The sequence below is a fragment of the Physella acuta genome, unplaced genomic scaffold (assembly GCF_028476545.2).
Source record: "Physella acuta isolate Inbredline_101_S28 unplaced genomic scaffold, ASM2847654v3 ptg001068l, whole genome shotgun sequence".
NCBI lineage: Eukaryota > Metazoa > Mollusca > Gastropoda > Physidae > Physella > Physella acuta.
Genome location: NW_026732585.1, coordinates 288201 through 311363, shown reverse-complemented (window position 1 = coordinate 311363; position 23163 = coordinate 288201). Strand labels below are relative to the sequence as shown.

Sequence of the window (23163 nt, the reverse complement as noted above, 5' to 3'; positions counted from 1 at the left end):
ACAAGTTTAAAATTTTCTTTGTAGGCCTAGATTAAAATTTTTTTGTTAGTTGTGAGAATGTTATGCATTCAGTTTTACTAGTGATGTTATCACTAACCCTAAACCTAGAATTTTCTTTCACCAATGTTATATAGTATATATATATATATATATATATATATATATATATATATATATATATATATATATATATATATATATATATAGTATATTATTCTAGCTTCAGTTTTGCTTACTGTAGGTCTGTAACAACTATGGACTCAAATTTACCCAAAGTTTTTCTACCAAGGAAACACCCTCCAGCTGGGTTGGAGAGGTTAAAGAAATTTTGTGAAGTTGTTATATTAAATGAGGAAAGACGCATCACTCGTGATGAATTTCTCAAATCTATACCAGGATTTGATGCTTTATTTATAACTCCTATGGACCGTATTGATAAGGAGGCTCTTGATATTGCTGGCAAGTAAATTAGTTTTTTTTTAAATCTATTTCATTAGTTAGCCATATTCACACATTTGTTTACTGGTGATGACAATTTGATAGCTGATTCTTAAAATTAGTTTAGGTAATATTAAGACTAGGGATAATGATAGGGCTCTATGATCAAACCAGAAGGTGGGTTTAATTTTTTTTTTTAACTTTTACCAGTAAAAATTTATAACTATCTAGATCTTGCTGACTGACCAGTACCCTAAAAGAAGTTGTAAAAGTAAATAGTTTTTTTTGTAGATATCCACTCTTGTGTGCCCTGGAAACTAATATCTTGTATCAGTCATTTGAGTCATGTGGTAAAGCTTAGTCTTAGGGACCTAAACTGTATTTATTTTCAAGCAGTTAAAAATAAAAACTATCAATCTGGTCTATGTTTTAAAATTGTTCCATCGCCATCCATACAAATTATGTGAGTGTATATATATCATAATTTAAATTATGCAAGTTGAATTATATTTAAATCACAATACTAATTATTTAGGTTCAAAAGCCGTTTCTATCACAATAGTAATTATGTGAGTTTTAACGGTGTATCAATCATGTAAACTCTGCATGTCTAAAACTACTCTACCATTGAACCAGGTCCTACACTGAAAGTTGTGTGCACATTCTCCTCTGGCCTTGAGCACATTGACCTTGAGGAGTGTAGAAAACGGGGAATTCAAGTTGGATGTGTTCCAGATACATTAACCAAGGCTGTGGCGGAGATGGCGGTTGGGCTTTTGTTGGCTGCTGCCAGAAGATTCCAGGAGGGTTTGTTCCGTTTCTTTTTTTATTTGACTCAACTCTTCTGACATTAACCTAAATACCATTTTCTAAATATCTCTGAGCCTTGTTTGCGTAATTGAAAATAAACATTCTTGTACACCTGTGTAATTAAAACTTTTACAATTTCACTTATTTTTATCTTTATTTAATTTTTTAATTTTATATATTTTAACAACATAATATTTGAGATCAACAAACTTAAAAACACTTAATTTCATCTGATTAAATTTGCACATAATACAATGTTGACATTGCTGTTGCTTATATAACTCCAATAGTTTAAATAATTTTTTAATAATCCTATAAGTTTACACTTTAACATGGTTAAGTTTAATCAGTAATTGTTTGAATTATTGTCTAATTGGTTTTAAGTTTTAATTTATATAAAAATCCCATCCTAATTAAAGTAATTTTGGACCATAATCCGCTGTACTTAACACTTGTACCATAATCCAATGTACTTAAAATTAAAAAATTTGGACCATAATTCCATGTACTGTAAAAACTTGTTTCTTGCAGGAATTGAGAGTGTCCACAATGGAGTGTGGGGAACCAAGTGGGAAAATGCTCTATGGCTGGCTGGCAAACAAGTCTCTGGTTCTGTCATAGGCATCGTGGGTCTGGGCAGGATTGGTATGGCTGCAGCTAAACGTCTAGCTGTCTTTGAGCCAGCCAGAATTTTGTACTGTGGCAATAGAGATAAACCTGAAGCTAAAGAAGTGAAGGCTAAGTTTGTTAGTTTTCATGAATTACTGGAGACCTCAGATTTTGTTCTTGTGACATGCTCTCTAAACAAGTCTAACAGAGGTATGTTTGATGCTGATGCCTTTAAGAGGATGAAAAATGATGCAGTGTTTGTTAACGTAGCCCGTGGTGCTTTAGTAGACCAGGACGCCTTGTACGAAGCCTTGATGAACCACCAGATTGGTGCTGCTGCCATTGATGTGACAACACCAGAGCCCCTTCCTACAAATCATAAACTGTTGACCCTGAAGAATTTATTGGTCACCCCGCATCTAGCATGTGCAACTGTTGAAACTCGTAACGCAATGTGTAACTTGACAGTGGACAACATACTTGCAGGACTGAGCGGTCAACCACTGCCCTCCCCAGCTTATGTGTGATGGGAACCAACCTATAGATACCAATTATTGTTGAAGATGATATTACTGTTGCTTTAGCAATATTCAATTGTTAATTTTACAAAATGGTGATATTTTTATATTTAGTATATTTTTAATCAGACTGATGTACAAAGTTTTTGTGATTTTCAATATTTTTTACTCATGTAAGAACAAAGTTATCTTATTTTTACTTTACATAATTGTTTTTAAAAAATGCTGCACATAATTTTTTTGAAAACATTCCCATAATACTTTGAAGTTTATCATGAAATAATAATTTTAAAAAATATATAAATGGTTTGTTTCGCTGCCACCTGTAGCTGGAATCATCAAGGGAAGCTACTCTGTTTGAATATCCAGTGACTATTTACATGTGTATGTATCTTCCAATCTTTTTACCATTTTAAGTAATATTTGATTTTTACACTCCATAGAACTTTTTAGAACTAAATATTCTTTTTCAAATGCTGTTTTATTGTAGATTTTCTAATCTTGAAGTACAAATAATTATACTTTAACTCTTTGGACCATTTAAAAATACGAAACAAAATAATTTAAGAAGAATTACGCATAGTGCGAAACAAAAGTTAAAAAAAATATGTACTATGGAGTGAATTATTCAATATCCAACTGGGAATAAGAATCATATTAGTTCCTAAACTAGATTTATCCGCAGGGTATTGAAGGGTAGGATATTCTTTTTTCAAAAATTGTAATCAAACTACAGGGAGATATTTACATTGTATTTAATAATGAAAATGGTCATGATTTTTTATATTTTAACATGTGGTTACCTTTTTATGTCAATTAGCTTTGCTGCTAGTTGTTTGTTTATACAGATACTGTAAAAAAAATGTATACAGATTTTAAAACAATTAAATAGTTTGACAGTAATCAGTAATTAATTCTAAAATTAAATATATTTTATTTGGAAATGTGTTCTTTGAATAAATTTTCTTTTTAATGAAATGAGGAACTTTAATTTAACATGTATTTATTGATAGTATTATAAAATTTGTATCTGAAAACTCAAAAAAGAAACCTGAATTAGTGCCCTTTTAAAACATAAGGAGACTGTACTGTATTGGTAGAGAAATCTTTTGGTTGAATGCCATTATGCTTTTTCACTAATACAAATAACTATATATCAAAATGAGTAGTGGGGAGGGGGGGGGGGGGAGGAGCGCATGATTGATAGTTTGCTCCGTTTCTGTATTAAATACCTTTACTAGAATTTAAGAAGCAACCATTCTGCAATCGACCCTTTCATGAGGGTGGTGTATTTCTTTATGTTAAAATAATCATCATTTTGTAGGTAGGTAGTTAGCTTAGCAATAACCGCATTCGTAGTATACGATAACCGTGTGTAGTTTCGAAAGGTATCGGTTGGACAAAGGCTGTTGAACCAAATCGAAAAAGAAAAGCAGGCTAAAATCGGAGTCAATGGCCTCATTTGCGCATAACCAGTTGACACGTAACGCTTAATTGTGTTGGAGTCGGCAAAGCTCATGGTTGTTAAATTCGAAAAAGTTTCGAGTTCGAAACCTCTATAAGGCTCGATCCCTTCCAACACCAAAAATTAATAATGAAGAAGATGAAGAAGAGAATGATATCCGGCCAGTATGCTACATTTGAATTTGGTTTCGCACTCTGTACAGGTGGCTTCTGTTTAATGTTCTGTTTTTTTCTCTGTTCTTTGACTTTGTTGAAGACAGTAGGCAGTACCTGCACACTTCCTTTGAGGTGATTGTATTTTTGCTGTGTTTGTTTTCCTCTCTTCTGTCATATTTGTACTGATGTCTTGTTTCGTTTTAAACGGTGTGATGTCTGTATCCTTATTCGCCTGTGGCTTTATTGCTCAAGTAGCTCAATGAAACAATTGGCCCAAACCTTCTCCGATTCAACAACAGGAGCTCTAGATCTACCTGAAGAAGAATGCCCAGATGTTTTTCAACTGCAACAGTCTCGCCTACAATATAAGTCCTGATCACATCAAGAGGACAACCATTGCCAGCTAGCGAACCCAGACACACCACAGCAGGTGTTACCGACAACACTAATACCCTAGTTACATTACCTGCTACAAGTTACAGCAGCTGAAACACACAACAGCAAAATAATCATCAATTTAGAAAAGACAACAGTAACAACCGCTATATTTTTTTATTTTTGAAACAAATTTTCGTGATTTTTAGGGTTCCAAAATTTTTAGTTCAAAGTCTATGTAACAACCGCGATATCAACCACGTAATAAATATATGTAATATAGAGAACTCTAGACACTCTATCTAAATCAACCAATTAGGTAACTTATCGTATATCATGATATTGTAAAGGTAGACAACTATGGTTCGAAAAATGTATTTATTCATTGTCCGTAAACCAATACGTTTTTAATGTTTATATTTGGTCGTGATTCTTAATTGTAAAAATTTGCCATATATCTCAGTATAAGTAATTATAAACTACTTGTTACATTTATTTTCTTTGTGCTTTTATACTATAATTTTAATTTATTATAATTTGTTTCCCTTGACATACATGGAAATTCCACAAGGGCAGTAATTGAAAATTACTAAGAATCTTTAAATGCATGTAGATTATAATTTTTTGCTTAAAATGTATTGACAAAAAGTGCCGTGAATTTTTTATTACGATTTTGTCATCAAAAACATAATGCAAAATCATTTAAGAAACCTATTTATAAATATATCACTAATTATATACAATGGTTGAATATATAGGCTACATATGAGGCGAGTTTGAGGGATGATGTCAACTGAACATTGTATAAATCGTATTAAAACACGTTCGTTGGTAATTTTAAAGTTTGGTCTTTTACCTTATGGCTTTCCAGTGGCGTAGCCGGGATCGTCTCAAGGAGGGGGGGTCCAATTTTTACCTGGGGACAAACTTTCGATTTGCACCCCCCCTCAAACTTTCGATTTGCACCCCCCCCCCTCAAACTTTCGATTTGCACCCCCCCCCCCTCATACTTTTTCTATATACCGAGGGGTCTATGGGGGGTTATGACCCCCCCTAACCCCCCTGCCTACGCCACTGTGGCTTTCTCTCGCCCTTTCTTTCTGAGACAAGAGATTTGAATGGTGATGATGAATGCTTTTTTTCTGGGAGGTTTTTATTACAAAAGCAGCAACTGAAGTTGGTTTCGCTGTTGTGTTTTTCCGTGTAGTGTCGATGTAAGTCATTGTGAATTTTTGCATCATTACAGAAGTTGCATTGTTTGAGATAAGTGTGTTCTGTTCTTTCGTGATTTAGTACTTCCTAAACTGTTTGGTACGAGCTGGGGCAGAAGCTGCATGTTAGGTGATCGTGGATTAGTTTCTCGATTTTTTTGGATTTAGTTATTTTTTCTTGTTCTGTGGGACTCGTTTGATATTTCCTTTTTGTTGACGAGGCGGTTTCTATTTCTGAATCCGGGTCTGTTGCTTCTGTCTCTGCGTCTTTTGCTGCGTCCTTGGTTGGATGGTTTTGGATTTTGCTTGATGATGGAGCTTGTGGTGCAGTATTTTGCGCTGAAGATTGGTCCTTGGGCGTTAACTCTGGGTTGAAAGCTTGGCATTGGTTGGTCCAATGAAGAGTTGAGGAGCAGAATTGGCACGCCTGCCTTCTTCCAGCAACTGCTATAAGGATGTTCAGTGATTTATTTATGTAATTTAGTTGAATGTAATGTGGGATGGTTGTTGGGTTGTCGGTGTATACAGTGAAGCTGCGGTTACTAGTGTGGGGGATCGTAGTTATGGATGGTTCTTTGTTGCTGTAGGGTCGTAATGCTTGTATGAGAGTGGCGTTGTTGAGTGTGGGGGGTACCCATCTAAGGGTCCCATTGATCTTGTTTTTTTCGTGTAGTGTGAAGTGCAGTGTGTATGGGCCGTGAGTTTTGTGTGTGTTGTGTAGCGTGGTAACATCAAAGGCTTGAGAGGTGAAAAACCAAGTGTCTGCTCTGCCATAATTTAGAAGAAGGATCTGCTGGTTGCTGATTAGTTGTCTCAAGATGTGGCCCCTCAGGTTTGGTTGTCCTTTAGCGGTGATCAGAACTTGAATAGTGGGTGTTTCTGCTGTGTACAGGTCTGGGCACTCTTCCTCAGGTAGGTTCAGGATTGCTGTAGTTGAATTTGCTGGAACAGATTGGGCCCAGAATTTCATTAAACCACCCAAACCGTAGTCCGGTGGCTCCTCTCCAGGTCTCTCGACTCAGAGGGAACAATCAAGGGTGCAACCCCTCTTTCCTAGCTGGTAATTTTTGCATACGACATCGTAGAGGATTCTAATATATATATATACCTAATATATATATATATATATATTTTTTTTTTTTTTATATATAAAGCTCAGATAAAATCTTAAGTATGTGAAAGCCATCTAAATTTGACCAATTTTAACAATACTTAAATAATAATTAATAAAATAAAGTTAAGGTTTCTGCTTTTTACATTTAAATCAAAAACTGATTTATTTTTTTATAGATTTAAAATTATTTCACAATTGTATAATATATGTGTTATTTTATACGTTATTATATGAAAAATCTTAATAAATATAGTGTATGTTTGATTTCTTGTTCGATTCCCATTTATTTAATTTATTTTGTATAGTTATTGCCCTTGATGTGAACATTTTTTTTTAAAAACTACATGAGGGTGAACAAAAATACGACCAGCGCATTTAAAATAAAAAACAAAAAAAAACTATTAATAACATTTCCTTGATGTATAGATCTACCTGTGTAGCTCCTTTAACAATTCAACCACTATGAGGATAGCGGTGATGTGTTAGTTGTTACGTTTAGAGTATGACACTAGAAATTTGAAAATTGTTTTGTTATGATTATCATAATCACAAAATAGTTGAATGCATTTTGTAAATAATGTCGACTCCTGTACATAAGTAACCTCCTATATTTTTTAGCTAGTATTGTGTTAGACAGACTTAGAAAATTCTTTAATTAAGCACTGAAGAGGAAATACACTTGATTTAATTGTGTCCGTACAGTCAAAGGGAAACAACTGCGGATATACTATGTAATTGAAGAAAGTAGTGTTTCTCTCCCCTACTAATACAAGCCAGAATAATGCAGCTCCCAAATAATATCCACCCAATCACAAAGTTCTTTGATTCTCTTAAATATTTTCTTAGCAAAGTTTGTCTAAATACCTCAACTCACTGCAGTCATCAACGACATCAAATTATGTACCAACCATACTGATGACTTCATAACACCTTCCTTGTTTTGTGAATTAGATGCACCTAATACTATGCAAGTAAATTAATATGTGCTGACTAGTGCTGTCTAGGTTGCTGATGTAGTGAATGTACGGCTAGGAAGTAGTTCATAAACGATACATTTATCTACTCGATACGTGAGGGTTAAGAAAGAGGGTTGAGTTGGGGGTCGACTCGGGAAAAAACGTTTAAGAGACAACAAAACGCCTATGTACGTCAGCATCGCCCATTATAAAAAATTCTCAGGGGAGGTAATTCACAGTAAAGGCCCAACAAGTTTACTATTACATTTCTTGTAAAAGCAAAAACAAGTAACACAGACACAGACACAGACAGAGACAGACACATATACAGACACACACAAAAAAACTATGTTTTTTCCGACTCAGAGAGGTGTAAAACGTCGAGATATGCAATTATTTTTTTGAACGATTACAATACTTTCTTTATACTTCGTATACGAGAAAGTAAAAATGTCTGAAAGAACCCTGATTACAGAAGATTCGCATCCACACTACTAGCCTATTTGCTAAGTTTTTCTTTCAATACTTAATTAATGAGATGGCTTTACTCAACATAACTATTCGACATGTTCGACAAGATAGAGACACCTGACAGAACGACATCGACCCTTTAGCGCTAGAAAAGTTACGTTAACTTAATGACCTCGAACTCCCGAATAAATCTAGATCTATACTGATGTAACTCAACAACATTAACCTTACTTTAAAATCTCTTTTGTCCCATTTCTAAATATATATATATTTTTTTTTTCATTTTTTTCTTTTTTTTTTTTTCCATTTCTAAATTTTAAAGAAACGGTAGAAATGCCGGACGAAACTGGACTTTTAAACAATACTTGAATAATGGTTAATAAAATAAAATTGAGGTATCTACTTTTTGCATGTTAATGAGATTTTAGTTGCATTTTCTTTAAATTTAAAACTGGTTCAGATTTTCTATGAATAATATACAATTGTAATTGTTAAATATGATTAACTTTAATAACTATGGTGTAATTTTAATTGTTGTTTCGATTCGTATTTGTTTCATTTATTTGATGTAGTTATTATCCTTGCATGTGATCATTTTTTTTATATTTTTTTAAAATTTAGGCCTTCATGAGAGTGAACAAAATACGGCCAGCGCACTTTAAAAAATTAAACTATTGATAGCATGCCTTACTGTATACTTGTGTAGCTCCTTTAACAATTCAACCACTATGAGGATAGCGGTGATGTGTTAGTTGTTACGTTTAGAGTACGACACTAGTAGTTATAGCAATTTGGAAATTGTTTTGTTATGATTATCATGATAATAAAATAGTTGAATGCATTTTGTAAATAATGTCGACCCATGTACATAAGTAAGCTCCTGTATTTTTAGCTAGTATTGTGTTAGTCAGACCTAGAAAATTCTGTAAGCGCCGAAGAGGAGATAAACTTTATTTAATTGTGTCCATACAGTCAAAGGGAAACAACAGCGGATATACTATGTATTTCAAGAAGGTAGTGTTTCTCTCCCTTCACCTATGTACCCAATTCATCTCCCAAAGCATTATTATCCAATGTGTATTGTATTAGATCACACGTTCTAATCACTTATTTATTTTATTAATTTCTCTAATTATTTTTCCCATGCAGATACTTTTATTTTTATTTTTTACGCCTCAACAAATAAATAGAGTGAAAAGTTTTAAAATGTTAAAACAAAAGATGTGGAAGTAGGTTGATCAAAGGGGAAAAAATATGTTTTCTTTGTGATTTACCTAAAATTTTATTTTATCAGTCCCTCCCCCCCCCCCCCCTATATCATGTACTCCTTTCGATTACAGAAAAAAGTATATCCGGAATTATTTTAACCAGATTTTTAAAATTTGCACATTTTAATGCCCCCCCCCCCCCCCCACACACAATTATAAGTCTGAGGCGTTTTAAATTAATAAAAACAATCATTACTAATTCTGTCAACATTTCAAAGTGGAGATAAAAACAATCCATAATTTTGACTAAAAGTATATAAAAAAATATCTTTTGAAAATAGTTATCACTTTATGTTGGTTAATCAACCTCCTGAATTTACATGGCTTCATTCCATTCTATTAAAAAAATGTTCACCAATTAACGAAATCTTGACTATTTATAGACCCATACCCGTTAAATACAGATGCACGGAATATAAAGTAGCAAATTCCATCCTTATCATACCCAAAGAAATATTATACAACTTATAGACATATCATTAGCAGACAATTTACCCGATAAAATGTATGGGGCTGAATAATTTCAACCATCGGCTCGCCATAGCTGAATCACTCTCCCTAACAATCTGTGTGTTTTCAATAAGGCCTTAATAGTTAATTTTACCACGCTGTGAAATCAAGATATTATGTTGACAATACCCTGGCCACTATGTACGCCTGACTCGACATGATGGCCCAAACACATTGGGCCACAACATGGGCGGCCATAAGCAGTATAGCTCTCAACCTATTGGCCACGACATGATGGCCCAAACACATTGGGCCACAACATGGGCGGCCATAAGCAGTATAGCTCTCAACCTATGGGCCAAGATGAGGTGGCTTCTGACAAAGGTTTATGGAGGTTGTTGTAGTTTTGGTTGCACTAGACAAGGAGGCTCCTAAATGTATTTCTTTATCAGTTCATTGTCCCATGTATAGATACGATGTAACATTTTACTGTTGGCTTTGTCAACTACTCGCTCTAATAACAGGGGTAAACATAACTTATACATTGAAACTTAAATAAAATCAGCGTGTCTGATTTCATTGATATTGCAATAATTGACACTTTCTACTATCACACATAATGTATTCATATCATGAGATAGGATAACATATTAATTTTAACATCAACTATCACATGTTTCAACTTGAATACAACGATGAACAATTTGGGCATTTAACTTCTACAAACTAACCAACAGTCCTCGCACTAATGTATCGTGGACGAACTGCTGGCAGAAACACTTGGGTATAGCGAGCTATCCAACATACAAACACAGACACAAATAGACAGACAGAAGTGGCTCCATACACTTGCACTTAATATTTAATGTTGTTGTCCCATCGCTGGGATCCAAAATATAGAAAAAGTAAAGTTAAAATATGGTGCTAGAAGAGCTGCAATTAACACAAATGATGAAAAAAAATCTCTATAAAGTCTGCGTATCTCTATTGTAAGTGAAACATATATATAAAACTTATATTTACGAAAACATAATTTATTTTTGCATGTTCGAAAAACACAAATCAATTCGTATAATTAAATTAACAAAAATAATTAATTATTTATGGTCCTCTTTTTCGTGTGTACACGTTAATATTGTAATGTTAAATGAATCAACTTGTATTACTTCTCTCCCTTGTTGTTTGTTCTATACATGTAGGGGAGGTAATGGTAATTGCATCTTGTACTTGGTACTATTGGTTGAGGCCAAAATAGAGTAAAGAGTATCAAAAAATGTTTTTTTTAATATATATAACACAATACTGTCTAAAATATAGGAACTTACTTTATTACATGGATTGGCATCATTTTCAAATTGTATTCAGCCATTTTGTGATCATAATAATCATAAATCACATTACCATAACTCCCACCATATCTCTCCTCGCCATCTCTTATTCCTCACCAAAATACCACTTCTGTACTACCTTTGTCTTTCTCATGAACCAGTCACCAAAATACCGCTTCTGTTCTAAATTTGTCTTTATCGTTAGCCACTCACCAAAATACCACTTCTGTATTACCCCTGTCTTTCTCATGAACCAGTCACCAAAATACCGCTTCTGTTCTAATTTTGTCTTTATCGTGAGCCACTCACCAAAATACCACTTATGTACTACCACTGTCTTCATCATGAGCCACTCACCAAAATACCACTTCTGTACTACCCCTGTCTTCCTCATAAACCACTCACCAAAATACCACTTCTGTACTACCACTGTCGTCATCATGAGCCACTCACCAAAATACCACTTCTGTACTACCCCTGTCTTCCTCATAAACCACTCACCAAAATACCACTTCTGTACTACCCCTGTCTTCCTCATAAACCACTCACCAAAATACCACTTCTGTACTACCCCTGTCTATCTTATGAACCACCCACCAAAATACCTCTGTCTTCCTTATGAACCACTCACCAAAATACCACTTCTGTACTACCCCTGTCTTCATCATGAACCACTCACCAAAATACCACTTATGTACTACCTCTATCTTCCTTATGAACCACCCACCAAAATACCACTTCTGTACTACCCGTCTTCCTCATGAACCACTCACCAAAATACCACTTTTGCACTACCCCTGTCTTCCTCATAAACGACTCACCAAAATACCACTTCTGTACTACCCCTGTCTTCCTCTCTCCTTTATTTTTCTCACTCTTCTACTTGCACACCATAGTACACATACACACTGTTTACTAAACATACTTAAGTGGACTAGCTGTGTCAACACAAGTGATCTAACTACCAACTAAAGCGAACGCATCGTTTGACAGTTGAAACTTTACCCAACAAACCGTCTGTTCTCACCGGATAAGACCGACTTCCGGTAGAATTGTGTAAGGGTCAGCTGAAAGTTGAAATCTCAAACACATTCAAAGTCGCCTCTTGTTCTCGGGTACAGAGAACACCCCTTAATTAAACAATTACATTTTTAAATTATCAAACCTTAATTAATTAAAGTTTTAAAGGCTCTAAAGTTGCATTATTGGGCTAAATGTACATCAAGATACATGAAGCATTCAGAAAAACATTTTTCACCAACATTAATATTTTTTTTAAATGCATCTGCATCTAAACTTTGGGCTATTGCATGGAATTACTGAATTATAAATTAAAAAAAAATAATATCCATTAATAAAGCAGTATGAGAACAGTGATATTGTAATGTAAATGTACAGTGTAAGATCATATGACATGTTTACAACTATACTGTATAGGAACGTGTATCATTTGTATATGAACATAAGACATGTACAACAGAGCTGTATACGAACACATGACATTTATAAAACTATATTGTATAAGTTAGTATGAGAACACATGACATACTGCAACACTAACAAGTCAGAAGACGCACCCACTTAAGAAGGACAACTCCAGTGACAACTTGTCCCTTGTGCGTGTAAACCCATCGCCATACGCGCATCTATCTTGCATTTTGTCGCCACAATTTTATTTCCTAAAAATGTCTGGTGATCGCTGTCCCTCCATGGGTTAGGATTAGTTTGGACATCTAAGTATAGTAATGTGCAGTTCATCTATTCTCGCGTATTTTGGTGAATGAGAACTCAGGTAAAAGTGTTGTTAAAAAAAAATAATTAAATGTAATGTTTTAGTAATGTTTACAAATATTTAGTACTGTTTTTAAGCTAGCTGTTAATTCATTATTAAAAAGAAATTGTGTTAGTTATGGTAAAAAAAAATCTTTGATAATCAAGCTGTTAATTAATAGTTTTTTTGGTCTATTTTAGAAATGTTAATTCTGTTTTGTTTAATGCAGTAAGTAAGCAAGCTATTAGAAATCAAGAAGATTCCTAAATGTTTTTTGTGTAGCTGTTTTAGTAATGCTAGGGATGATGATGCGTGGGACGGTGTGGTTTAATGGAAGAGTGTTTGTCTGCTAAGTCCGTGGCTTGCAGTGTTTCTTTCAAACTTTATTCTCGGAAAGGGGGAATGGCACTGGTAAAATTATATATTTTCTAAATAAATTCTATTTCGTTCGGGGGGTAGTACATGGGGATGAAGGAAATGAACCCACCCAAGAGATGCATGAAAGAAACACTGCTGGCTAGTGTTGTAGCACGTCTCTGTGTCCACACAACTCTGATGGGTCCCTGACTTACATTAGGAAAAGTAAAGACGGCTGGAAATAGTGTTGGGCCCACTATTCACTCACATGCTCAGATTACAGAAACAGAGCAACTCCATTTCACCTACTCCTGGGGCCCCACGGCCGAAAAGGAACTTAACTAACTTTTGCTAGCTTGTTGTCGTGGTAACTTAATGTTTGTATTGTTATAGATCTAGGTTTATATAATTATACCCTCTATATCTCTATATCTCTATATCTCTATATCTCTATATCTCTATATTTCCATACATCTATATCTCTATATCTCTATATTTCTATATCTCTATATCTCTATATATCTATATATCTATATATCTATATATCTATATCTCTATATCTCTATATCTCCATATATCTATATATCTATAAATCTATATATCTATATATCTATATATCTATATATTTATATATCTATATATCTATATATCTATATATCTATATATCTATATATCTATATATCTATATATCTATATATCTATATATCTATATATCTATATATCTATATATCTATATATCTATATATCTATATATCTATATATCTATATATCAATAAATCTATATATCTGTATATCTATATATCTATATATTTATATATCTATATCTATATCGATATACTTATATCTATATACCTATATCTATATACCTATATCTATATACCTATATCTATATACATATATCTATATACATTATGCATATATATATATATATATATATATACATATATATATATATATATATATATATATATATATATATATATATATATATATATATATATATATAAACATTAATAACGAAAATCTTTCTTAAAGTTTAGTAAATGTGCTAGAGATAACGGATGATACAATAGGGCTTGTAAGTCTACGGTGTCGAAATCTACTAGCTGGCAAGTACGAGAACGACAAGTTTTGACCTACTTACAAGCCCTTTAGTTTATAACCCTAAAATAGAAAATTCGTCTTCCCACCCCCTCCCCTTCCAACATTACCACTGTAATGTCATATAGCATTTAACCGCCACACCCACTCCTTAACGTATACCACTAGTATTCCATTTGTAAACGTTTCTTCAAAATAAACACTAAATAAAATACTCTCCCAAATGTCCTTAACTATTTATTTTAATGTACGTATATTATTATTTTAACTTCAAACTTTTAGCTCCTGTAAAGTTTCATGTCTTTTCAAAGCTGTAATAAGAAATACTAAAAATTTCTTAAACTTCTCAAAAAGCCATTTTACCACATTGATATATCGAACTTCGTATAACCCCACACCTTTAGTCTGGGCCTGCACTTGAGCTATTTAAATTTTGACCAAGCTCCACTTGAGATACTTGAAGTCTCGACTATGGGAGACCACTCCAAATGTTATCATCAGATTCTATACATATCCAATTGTAGCATTCTGATTGAAATTATTTTTTTGTCTAGATTTTTAAAAGTACAGGTAATATTATTTAATTCATTTCACGGTGATGGCGCCGGTGTTTCTTTCATCTTTAATATTTCTCAGGAGAGGGTGGGCGTACTTGAAACCAACACACATGTGATCTATCTCAACAGGACATATAAACATGTGATCCATACCATCAGACTTTCAAACATGCAATCTCTCTCATTAAACCTAGAATCAAATGCCAGAGCAAGGAACCACAATCATGCCTAAACCAGGGGTCGGCAACCTTTTGAAGCGGAAGAGCCAAAAGTTACAATTTTCTAAATTTCCCTGGTTTTAAAGAGCCACTAACATTTTTTTTATTTCAAATATTTTATTTTTTAATTAAGATTATTAGTATTTTTTCAAGGAGCTGGAGAGCCGCATCTTGATATCAAAAGAGCCGCATGCGGCTCGCGAGCCGCAGGTTGCCGACCCCTGGCCTAAACAAATCCAAGAAATAAAGGATTTCCTTTTATCAGCAAGGAGAAAAAATGCCAAGTCTGTGAAAATCAAGAAGAACAAGGACAATGTGAAGTTCAAAGTCCGCTGCAGTCGCTATCTGTATACATTGGTGAACAAGGATAGAGAAAGGGCTGAGAAACTAAGACAATCTTTGCCCCCAGGTTTAGCTGTCAAAGAATTGAAATAAATAGATAATAAACTATTAAATTAAAAAAAAGAATCAAATGATCTCTCTCCTTAAACCTATAATCATATGATCTCTCTCCTTAAACCTATAATCATGTGATCTCTCTCCTTAAACCTAGAATCATGTGATCTCTCCTTAAACCTAGAATATGTGATCTCTCTCCTTAAACCTAGAATGATGTGATCTCTCCCTTAAACCTAGAATATGTTATCTCTATCCTTAAAATCGGTAGAATCATGTGATCTCTCTCCTTAAACCTAGAATCAAATGATCTCTCTCTTTAAACCTATAATCATGTGATCTCTCTCCTTAAACCTATAATCATGTGATCTCTCTCCTTAAACCTAGAATCATGTGATCTCTCTCCTTAAACCTAAATTCATGTGATCTCTTTCCTTAAACCTAAAATCATGTGATCTCTCTCCTTAAACCTAGAATCAAATGATCTCTCTCTTTAAACCTATAATCATGTGATCTCTCTCCTTAAACCTATAATCATGTGATCTCTCTCCTTAAACCTAGAATCATGTGATCTCTCTCCTTAAACCTAAATTCATGTGATCTCTTTCCTTAAACCTAAAATCATGTGATCTCTCTCCTTAAACCTAGAATTAAATGATCTCTCTCTTTAAACCTATAATCATGTGATCTCTCTCCTTAAACCTATAATCATGTGATCTCTCTCCTTAAACCTATAATCATGTGATCCCTCTCCTTAAACCTAGAATCATGTGATCTCTCTCCTTAAACCTAAATTCATGTGATCTCTTTCCTTAAACCTAGAATCATGTGATCTCTCTCCTTAAACCTAAATTCATATGATCTCTCTCCTAAAACCTAAAATCATGTGATCTCTCTCCTTAAACATAAAATCATGTGATCTCTCTCCTTAAACATAAAATCATGTGATCTCTTTCCTTAAACCTAAAATCATGTGATCTCTCTCCTTAAACCTAGAATTAAATGATCTCTCTCTTTAAACCTATAATCATGTGATCTCTCTCCTTAAACCTATAATCATGTGATCTCTCTCCTTAAACCTATAATCATGTGATCTCTCTCCTTAAACCTAGAATCATGTGATCTCTCTCCTTAAACCTAAATTCATGTGATCTCTTTCCTTAAACCTAGAATCATGTGATCTCTCTCCTTAAACCTAAATTCATGTGATCTCTCTCCTTAAACCTAAATTCATGTGATCTCTTTCCTTAAACCTAAAATCATGTGATCTCTCTCCTTAAACCTAGAATCATGTGATCTCTCTCCTTAAACCTAAAATCATGTGATCTCTCTCCTTAAACCTAGAATCATGTGATCTCTCTCCTTAAACCTAGAATAATGTGATCTCTCTCCTTAAACCTAAATTCATGTGATCTCTCTCCACAGACCCACAAACATGAGTGAAGGAGACATCACTAACGCTAACAGCTACTTCCTCAAACATTCCCTATGGCCTGCCGTCCTCTACACAGCGGTTCTCATGGTTTCGGGAACCGTCGGGAACATCCTGGTCCTGATTGTCTACAGGCACCAGTACAAGAGGAGCGTGACCCGGATGTTTATCTTCATGCTGGCTGCCCTTGACATTGGCAACTGTTTGATCACCATGCCAACGGAGCTCCTGATTCTAACGAACTACGCGTCGTTTCCGTCTCCGGTCTGGTGTAAGATAACGCGGTACCTGACCTACATCTTTAACGGTGCCAGCTCTATCATACTCATCACGATAGCCTTGGACAGGTAACCAGTTTTTTTTTTAAAATTATCTTTTAATCATCCATTTCGGTCAATATAACTGTGCTGATAAAAATAGCTGTTTAATGTTTATAATGGGGTGGTGTGCTAGTTTACCTGAGTGCTAACCAGGGTTTCTTTCAGGCATCTCTTAGAACAAAATAGAAAAAAAATATATTTTATATAGAAATTGTATACTTTTACAGTGTTCGCCCCCCCCCCCCCCCCACCCCCACCATACCCGCTAATTTAAGGTGCCCCGTCCGGGAGAAAAAATTCTGAAAGAAACTCTAGTGTTAAACGTAGTATCCTGAAATTGCCGGCTCTGGTCTATCTCCTCAACAGCCCCCCCTCCATTCTGTGCGAAATAGAAATAAAATGTTATAGAAAAAATATACCATCCAGTGTCGTCGTCTCCCCGCCCCCCACCAGAGGCGTAGCGACCCTTCCCGGCGCCCGGGGACAAACTTTTCGATTTGCACCCTCCTCAACCTTTCAATTTATTTTTCCAACCCATTTTGGCGCCCCCTAAGGTCGGCGCCCGGGGACATATGCCCCCCCCCCCCGCTACGCTACTGCCCCCCACTTCAGGCCGGGAGAAAAACGTCTGGAAATCAAGCATCATAATGACAGCTAGTCCTAATGCTAACCATATTGTTTCCTCAAAGAAATAGATCGCTTTATTTGTATTTGTATTAAATTATTTATTCACATTATGATAATATAAATCCTCTTTCACCGCAGATATTTCAAGGTGTGTAAGCCAACTAAAGTCGGTATCAACATCAGAAGGGCTCGGATGGTTTGTTTCGGTTCCTTCATATTCACCGCGATCTTCTGTATACCTGCTCTCATCATATACGGCGACATGGCATTCCCGATACAAATATCCGAGGATAAGGTATCGATACTGCCACTCAGTGCTTTGCAAAACCTAACCGTTTTTGAAACAGGTATTGGACAGTTGGGAAGCGATTCTGTAACTCAAAGTACTCGTCTGATAGTTCTAGGTCACTTCTGCCTGCTGAGCACGAGGTACATTGATGGTAATCTACCGAAGGTGTTCTACGCTGCCATGCTCTCCTTGTACGCCACTATGATCTTCTTCGTCGTTTTCTTCTACAGTCGCGTCGCGCGCGCCATGTTTGTTCTGACCCGGAAGCACTCTCGCATGTTTACCTTCTACATGGGCAGGGAAGACTCCGCCCCCAACTCAGCGCTTCCGGAAGAATTGTCCGTCAAGTACAATCGCCAAGGATCAAATGTCATCATACAAGAGGTCAGCACATTCGATGAGGATGGACCTTTCAGACCTGATGGATCTTATTGGAGGCCGGAGTCTAATCTAGAGGTCGATGACCTCGATGCTAAGGTCCATGATGAAAATAAACCTAACGATGACACCGCGAGCAATAACGAACTGAACCGGACTTTCGATGATTTCACCATGAAAAACAAACATCGGTACAGCTCGCACGAGCAACACACAAACATCACGAACAACGAAAACGGGGATGTTCAACCGGGCGGTAAACAAGCCCCAAACGGAGGTCTTATCTCCCCTGTTACACAATCCAATCAGAACAGCGGTCAACACCAGCAGGACAAAGACTCACCATCTCCAACAAAAATCAAACCGAAACCGAAATCCGGAAAAATTCCTAAAATTAAAGTCCAGGACTTAAGTCAACTCCCAGGGCTCATCCACGCGTCATCGACGCGAAGCACGGAGTCGAACGACTCCCCGTATTCCAGCAACAGCCTGCTTCTGCGACGCTTCAAGAGCGCCGAAAGCGTCAACGCTTTAACCCACCTGCACAAGCTCCACGTACCAGACCAGCGCAAGATCGTGCCGGTGTTTCCTGACGCCTACGAAGTCCGTCTTCCCAAGGTCAGTAACCGGAAACAGAGGCGGGACAACAACGCATGCGTGGGACAAGTGACGAAAAGCTGCGTGAACATTGATTACGTCGGGGGTGAAGAGGACGCACTCGATCCTTGTCGGGCTTCCTCGGAGAAAACCTTGACCCTGACGAGAAAAACTTCGCCTCAAGGAAAGAAAAAACTCTGTGTCCTCCCGCTAACAGGACTTTCAACCAAGACAGCCATTCGTACACAAGAGACCAACGAAGTCTCAAACAAAAGTTTGGAGACGGTCGCCAATAAAAACAATTCACAACATTGCGTTGATGGTAAATCTAAGGGAGATAACGACAAATTCAAAAATAACGAACTCGCCTCCCCTGATGAAGAGTCCAACGTCACCCTGCGCGTCAAAACACCGGAAGTCGTCACAACCGCGTTCAACCACGCGTCACTCAACAACATGAAAACACCGGAAAGCGCGCGACAAATCACCACGCCCCGGCAAGAAATCGTCAGCACGGCGGACATCTTGCAAGAACATCACAACCGTGGCTCTCTCCACCCGTTCCGCACCAGCCGAATGTTATTCATTATCTCCCTTGTGTTCGTCATCAGTTTCCTCCCCTTCTTCATTATCGCCCTTGTACGTTCTTCCATTGGGTCGAGCTTTGCATCAACTCTGAGCGACACCGAGTTATGTCTGGTCAGTATCTTCATCCGGTCCTCGCTACTTAGCAACGCCGTTAATCCTATAATCTACGGGCTGCTAAGCTCCCACTTTAGGAAGGAGTGCAGTGGCCTGCTTCGGTGTCTAAGACACGAATAGACGGTCAAATTACAGGACACATCAGCCGTCTAGGATAGTACACATCAGCCGTCTAGGATAGGACACATCAGCCGTCTAGGATAGGACACATCAGCCGTCTAGGATAGGACACATCAGCCGTCTAGGATAGTACACATCGGCCGTCTAGGATAGTACACATCAGCCGTCTAGGATAGGACACATCAGCCGTCTAGGATAGGACACATCAGCCGTCTAGGATAGGACACATCAGCCGTCTAGGATAGTACACATCGGCCGTCTAGGATAGTACACATCAGCCGTCTAGGATAGTACACATCGGCCGTCAAGGACACTCCTAGCTTGTCTAACGAAGAAACAAACTATAACACGAATAGACGGTCAAGTTAAAGGACACGATCGCTGTCTAGAACACACCTAGCGTGTCTAATGATGACACAGTCCTCCTAAAACACACTGTCTAAATATAAACACACACTTTCTACAACAAAAACACACTGGTCAGATTTCAGGATATACTAGCGGACTAGAAACTGTTAGTGTTAGCCAAACAAAACCACTGGATCCGGCTATACACAGGTGCCTCATCCAATACAGTACATCTAATTATAACACACATATGGCTGACAGACAAACACATCAAGGCTAAGACCCCTTGTCTAAATACAAGACCTCGAACCAAACTAAACCTCAGTGTTATCAAATTTCGACCATGAAAAAAGCTCCACCAATATAATAATTAGTAATAAAACAGATAGTATTAGTTACCTCACAAGTTAAAGACAGTTACAAGTACTATGGACGTTTCGACCCAAGGTCTTCGTCAGCACACAACAGTGTGATTACAGATTAGACAAATAAAGACAAACAGTAACACATTTTTTGACTTAGCTCGACAGTGAAAACACTGTCGAGCTAAGTCAAAAAATGTGTTACTGTTTGTCTTTATTTGTCTAATCTGTAATCACACTGTTGTGTGCTGACGAAGACCTTGGGTCGAAACGTCCATAGTACTTGTAACTGTCTTTAACTTGTGAGGTAACTAATACTATCTGTTTTATTACTAATTACATTAACCTCACTGCAGCTACCATTTGTTTTTTTACCAATATAATAATGGTTACAGTGTGTTTATGTTACACAATACGTTAAAGCTCAAGGTTTAGCCTCTAATGCCGGTTATGAGATTTCTCTCCACAGACCTATAACAAGAGTGAAGGGGAGATAGCTCTACATAGGAGTAGGGGGTGGAAGGCAGTGGCGTAGCGAGCGGGGGGGGGGGGGGGGGCGGGGGTGCGGACCGCACCAGGTGACACCATTTAGGGGGGTGACACCAAGGCAAAAAATAGCAAAACATATAGAGAAAAATGATAGTTCCACTTAATTAAGTGATTAATTGGAGAGTTAAAAAGTCTATTAAGAGCAAATTTGACAAATCCCGACAAGGGTGGAAGGGGGGGGGGGGGGGGGGGGGGGGGGGAGTGCAAATCGAAAGTTTGAGGGGGGTGTGCAAATTGAAAATTTGTCCCCGGGAAGGGTCGCTGCGCCTCTGGAGGGGGTGACACCATTAAGTGCCGCACCGGGTGACACCCGACCTCGGTACGCCACTGGTGGGAGGGATGGTCGTCTTCTGCCTGTTGGACCGTGACAGCAGTTCTACATCAGGTCTATGATTGACCCTATCCATCGTAGATTGTATTTTCGAAATAAAAAAAAAAAAAAACCTACTGCTTGGTGGAAGCCATGCCTTCTGTGGCATAAACTAGCAGCACACACACACACACTTGACACACACACACACACACACATATATATATATATATATATATATATATATATATATATATATATATATATATATATATATATATAAACATATACATAAACATATATATATATAAACATAAATATAAATATATATATATATATATAATATATATATATATATATATATATATATATATATATATATATATATATATATATATATATATAGGGGTCATCCATAAATGACGTCACATTTTTTTGACGATTTTTACCTCCCCCCTCCCCTCCGTCATACGTCGTCACAAAATGCCAGACCCCCCCCCCCACTAAATTGACGTTACACCTCAACCTACAACCCCTTCCCCTCAAAATTGCAGTTGAATTTCTTTTAAACATCGATATTTTTCCAAAATCTTGTCTAAACTATTACGATTTATTAAAACAGTTATCTAAAACGCGAAATAACGTCTAAAATTCGTTTTCTAACATTGCTTTTTTTTATAATGCAATAATGTGACGTCGCAACATCTGAACCCCCCCCCCCCCCTCCCCCTCATCATACATCGTCACAAAATTACGGACCCATCTCACCCCTACGAGTCTGACGTCATTTATGGATGACCCCATATATAAACCATCTCACAAAATCTCACAGTATAGCCACTGTTCGCCATTGAGTCAGTTATTCACTTGTGGTTAGTTGTGACTTGGTGTGTAATGCAACTTGACACTGATTATACAAATGTCGCTAGAATCGACCATATCTCAACCGTTTGATGTAAGATAGTTTTGTGGATAGGGTGTGTATCACTGTATGGCTGAAAAATAAACACATAATGGGATGCTACAATCTACAGGAAATGGATTATCTCTCTATTAATTCTGAAATTTGTAACTAAGGGAGACTACTTATAGCTAGAATCTTGAATAGAAAAAAATTGAAAAACCTAGATTTTTACTAAATAAACAAACATAACTAAGATGTGTATTGTAACTAAAATTACCACACATTTTAATAAAAATACAAACAATATATTTTATTGATTATTAACAACTAATATTGTACTATATTTTAAAATAAAACACATTTCACACATCGCATTTGCTTTTTTTTTTAAACATTAGCTGAGTTAAAAAATAATTTATTCCTTCGCATGGGATTATTTTCGGATATAGATCTAAATCTTATCAAATTACACAATCAAACGGCTATTCCTGCCTAAGTTTGGCATGGCAGGACATGTGCCAAAAACTCTAGAGATTTTCATAGAAGAGGGTTTTTCTTTAGCTACTCTCACAGCTGACGAACTAAAAAGAGAGCTATGTATGTTATGTAGCCTATCACCAGCTGAATTTGAAGGTCTGTATAACTATGGGACACTGC

At 36.3% G+C, this 23163-nt stretch overlaps 2 protein-coding genes across 2 annotated transcripts; both read left to right on the top strand.

Annotated features, from left to right (window-relative positions):
* Positions 1–247: 247 nt before the first annotated feature.
* Positions 248–3241, top strand: LOC131955468 (glyoxylate reductase/hydroxypyruvate reductase-like). Its single transcript, XM_059319606.1, has 3 exons — positions 248–456; positions 1072–1245; positions 1780–3241. Exons 1-3 carry the CDS (start codon positions 255–257, stop codon positions 2382–2384), a joined length of 981 nt encoding a protein of 326 aa, XP_059175589.1. The 5' UTR covers positions 248–254; the 3' UTR covers positions 2385–3241.
* Positions 3242–17008: 13767 nt separating this feature from the next.
* LOC131955463 (uncharacterized) lies at positions 17009–20045 on the top strand. The gene is made up of 2 exons (XM_059319600.1): positions 17009–17347; positions 18086–20045. The coding sequence occupies exons 1-2, from the start codon at positions 17088–17090 to the stop codon at positions 20031–20033; spliced, it is 2208 nt and encodes a 735-aa protein (XP_059175583.1). The 5' UTR covers positions 17009–17087; the 3' UTR covers positions 20034–20045.
* Positions 20046–23163: the final 3118 nt, after the last annotated feature.

Coding starts and splice junctions, on each gene's coding strand:
- LOC131955463 (XM_059319600.1), top strand. CDS start 17,088: ATGGTTTCGGGAACCGTCGGGAACATCCTGGTCCTGATTGTCTACAGG. Junction 17,348..18,085: donor ATCACGATAGCCTTGGACAG/GTAACCAGTTTT, acceptor CTTTCACCGCAG/ATATTTCAAGGTGTGTAAGC.
- LOC131955468 (XM_059319606.1), top strand. CDS start 255: ATGGACTCAAATTTACCCAAAGTTTTTCTACCAAGGAAACACCCTCCA. Junction 457..1,071: donor TAAGGAGGCTCTTGATATTG/CTGGCAAGTAAA, acceptor CTACCATTGAAC/CAGGTCCTACACTGAAAGTT. Junction 1,246..1,779: donor TGCCAGAAGATTCCAGGAGG/GTTTGTTCCGTT, acceptor TGTTTCTTGCAG/GAATTGAGAGTGTCCACAAT.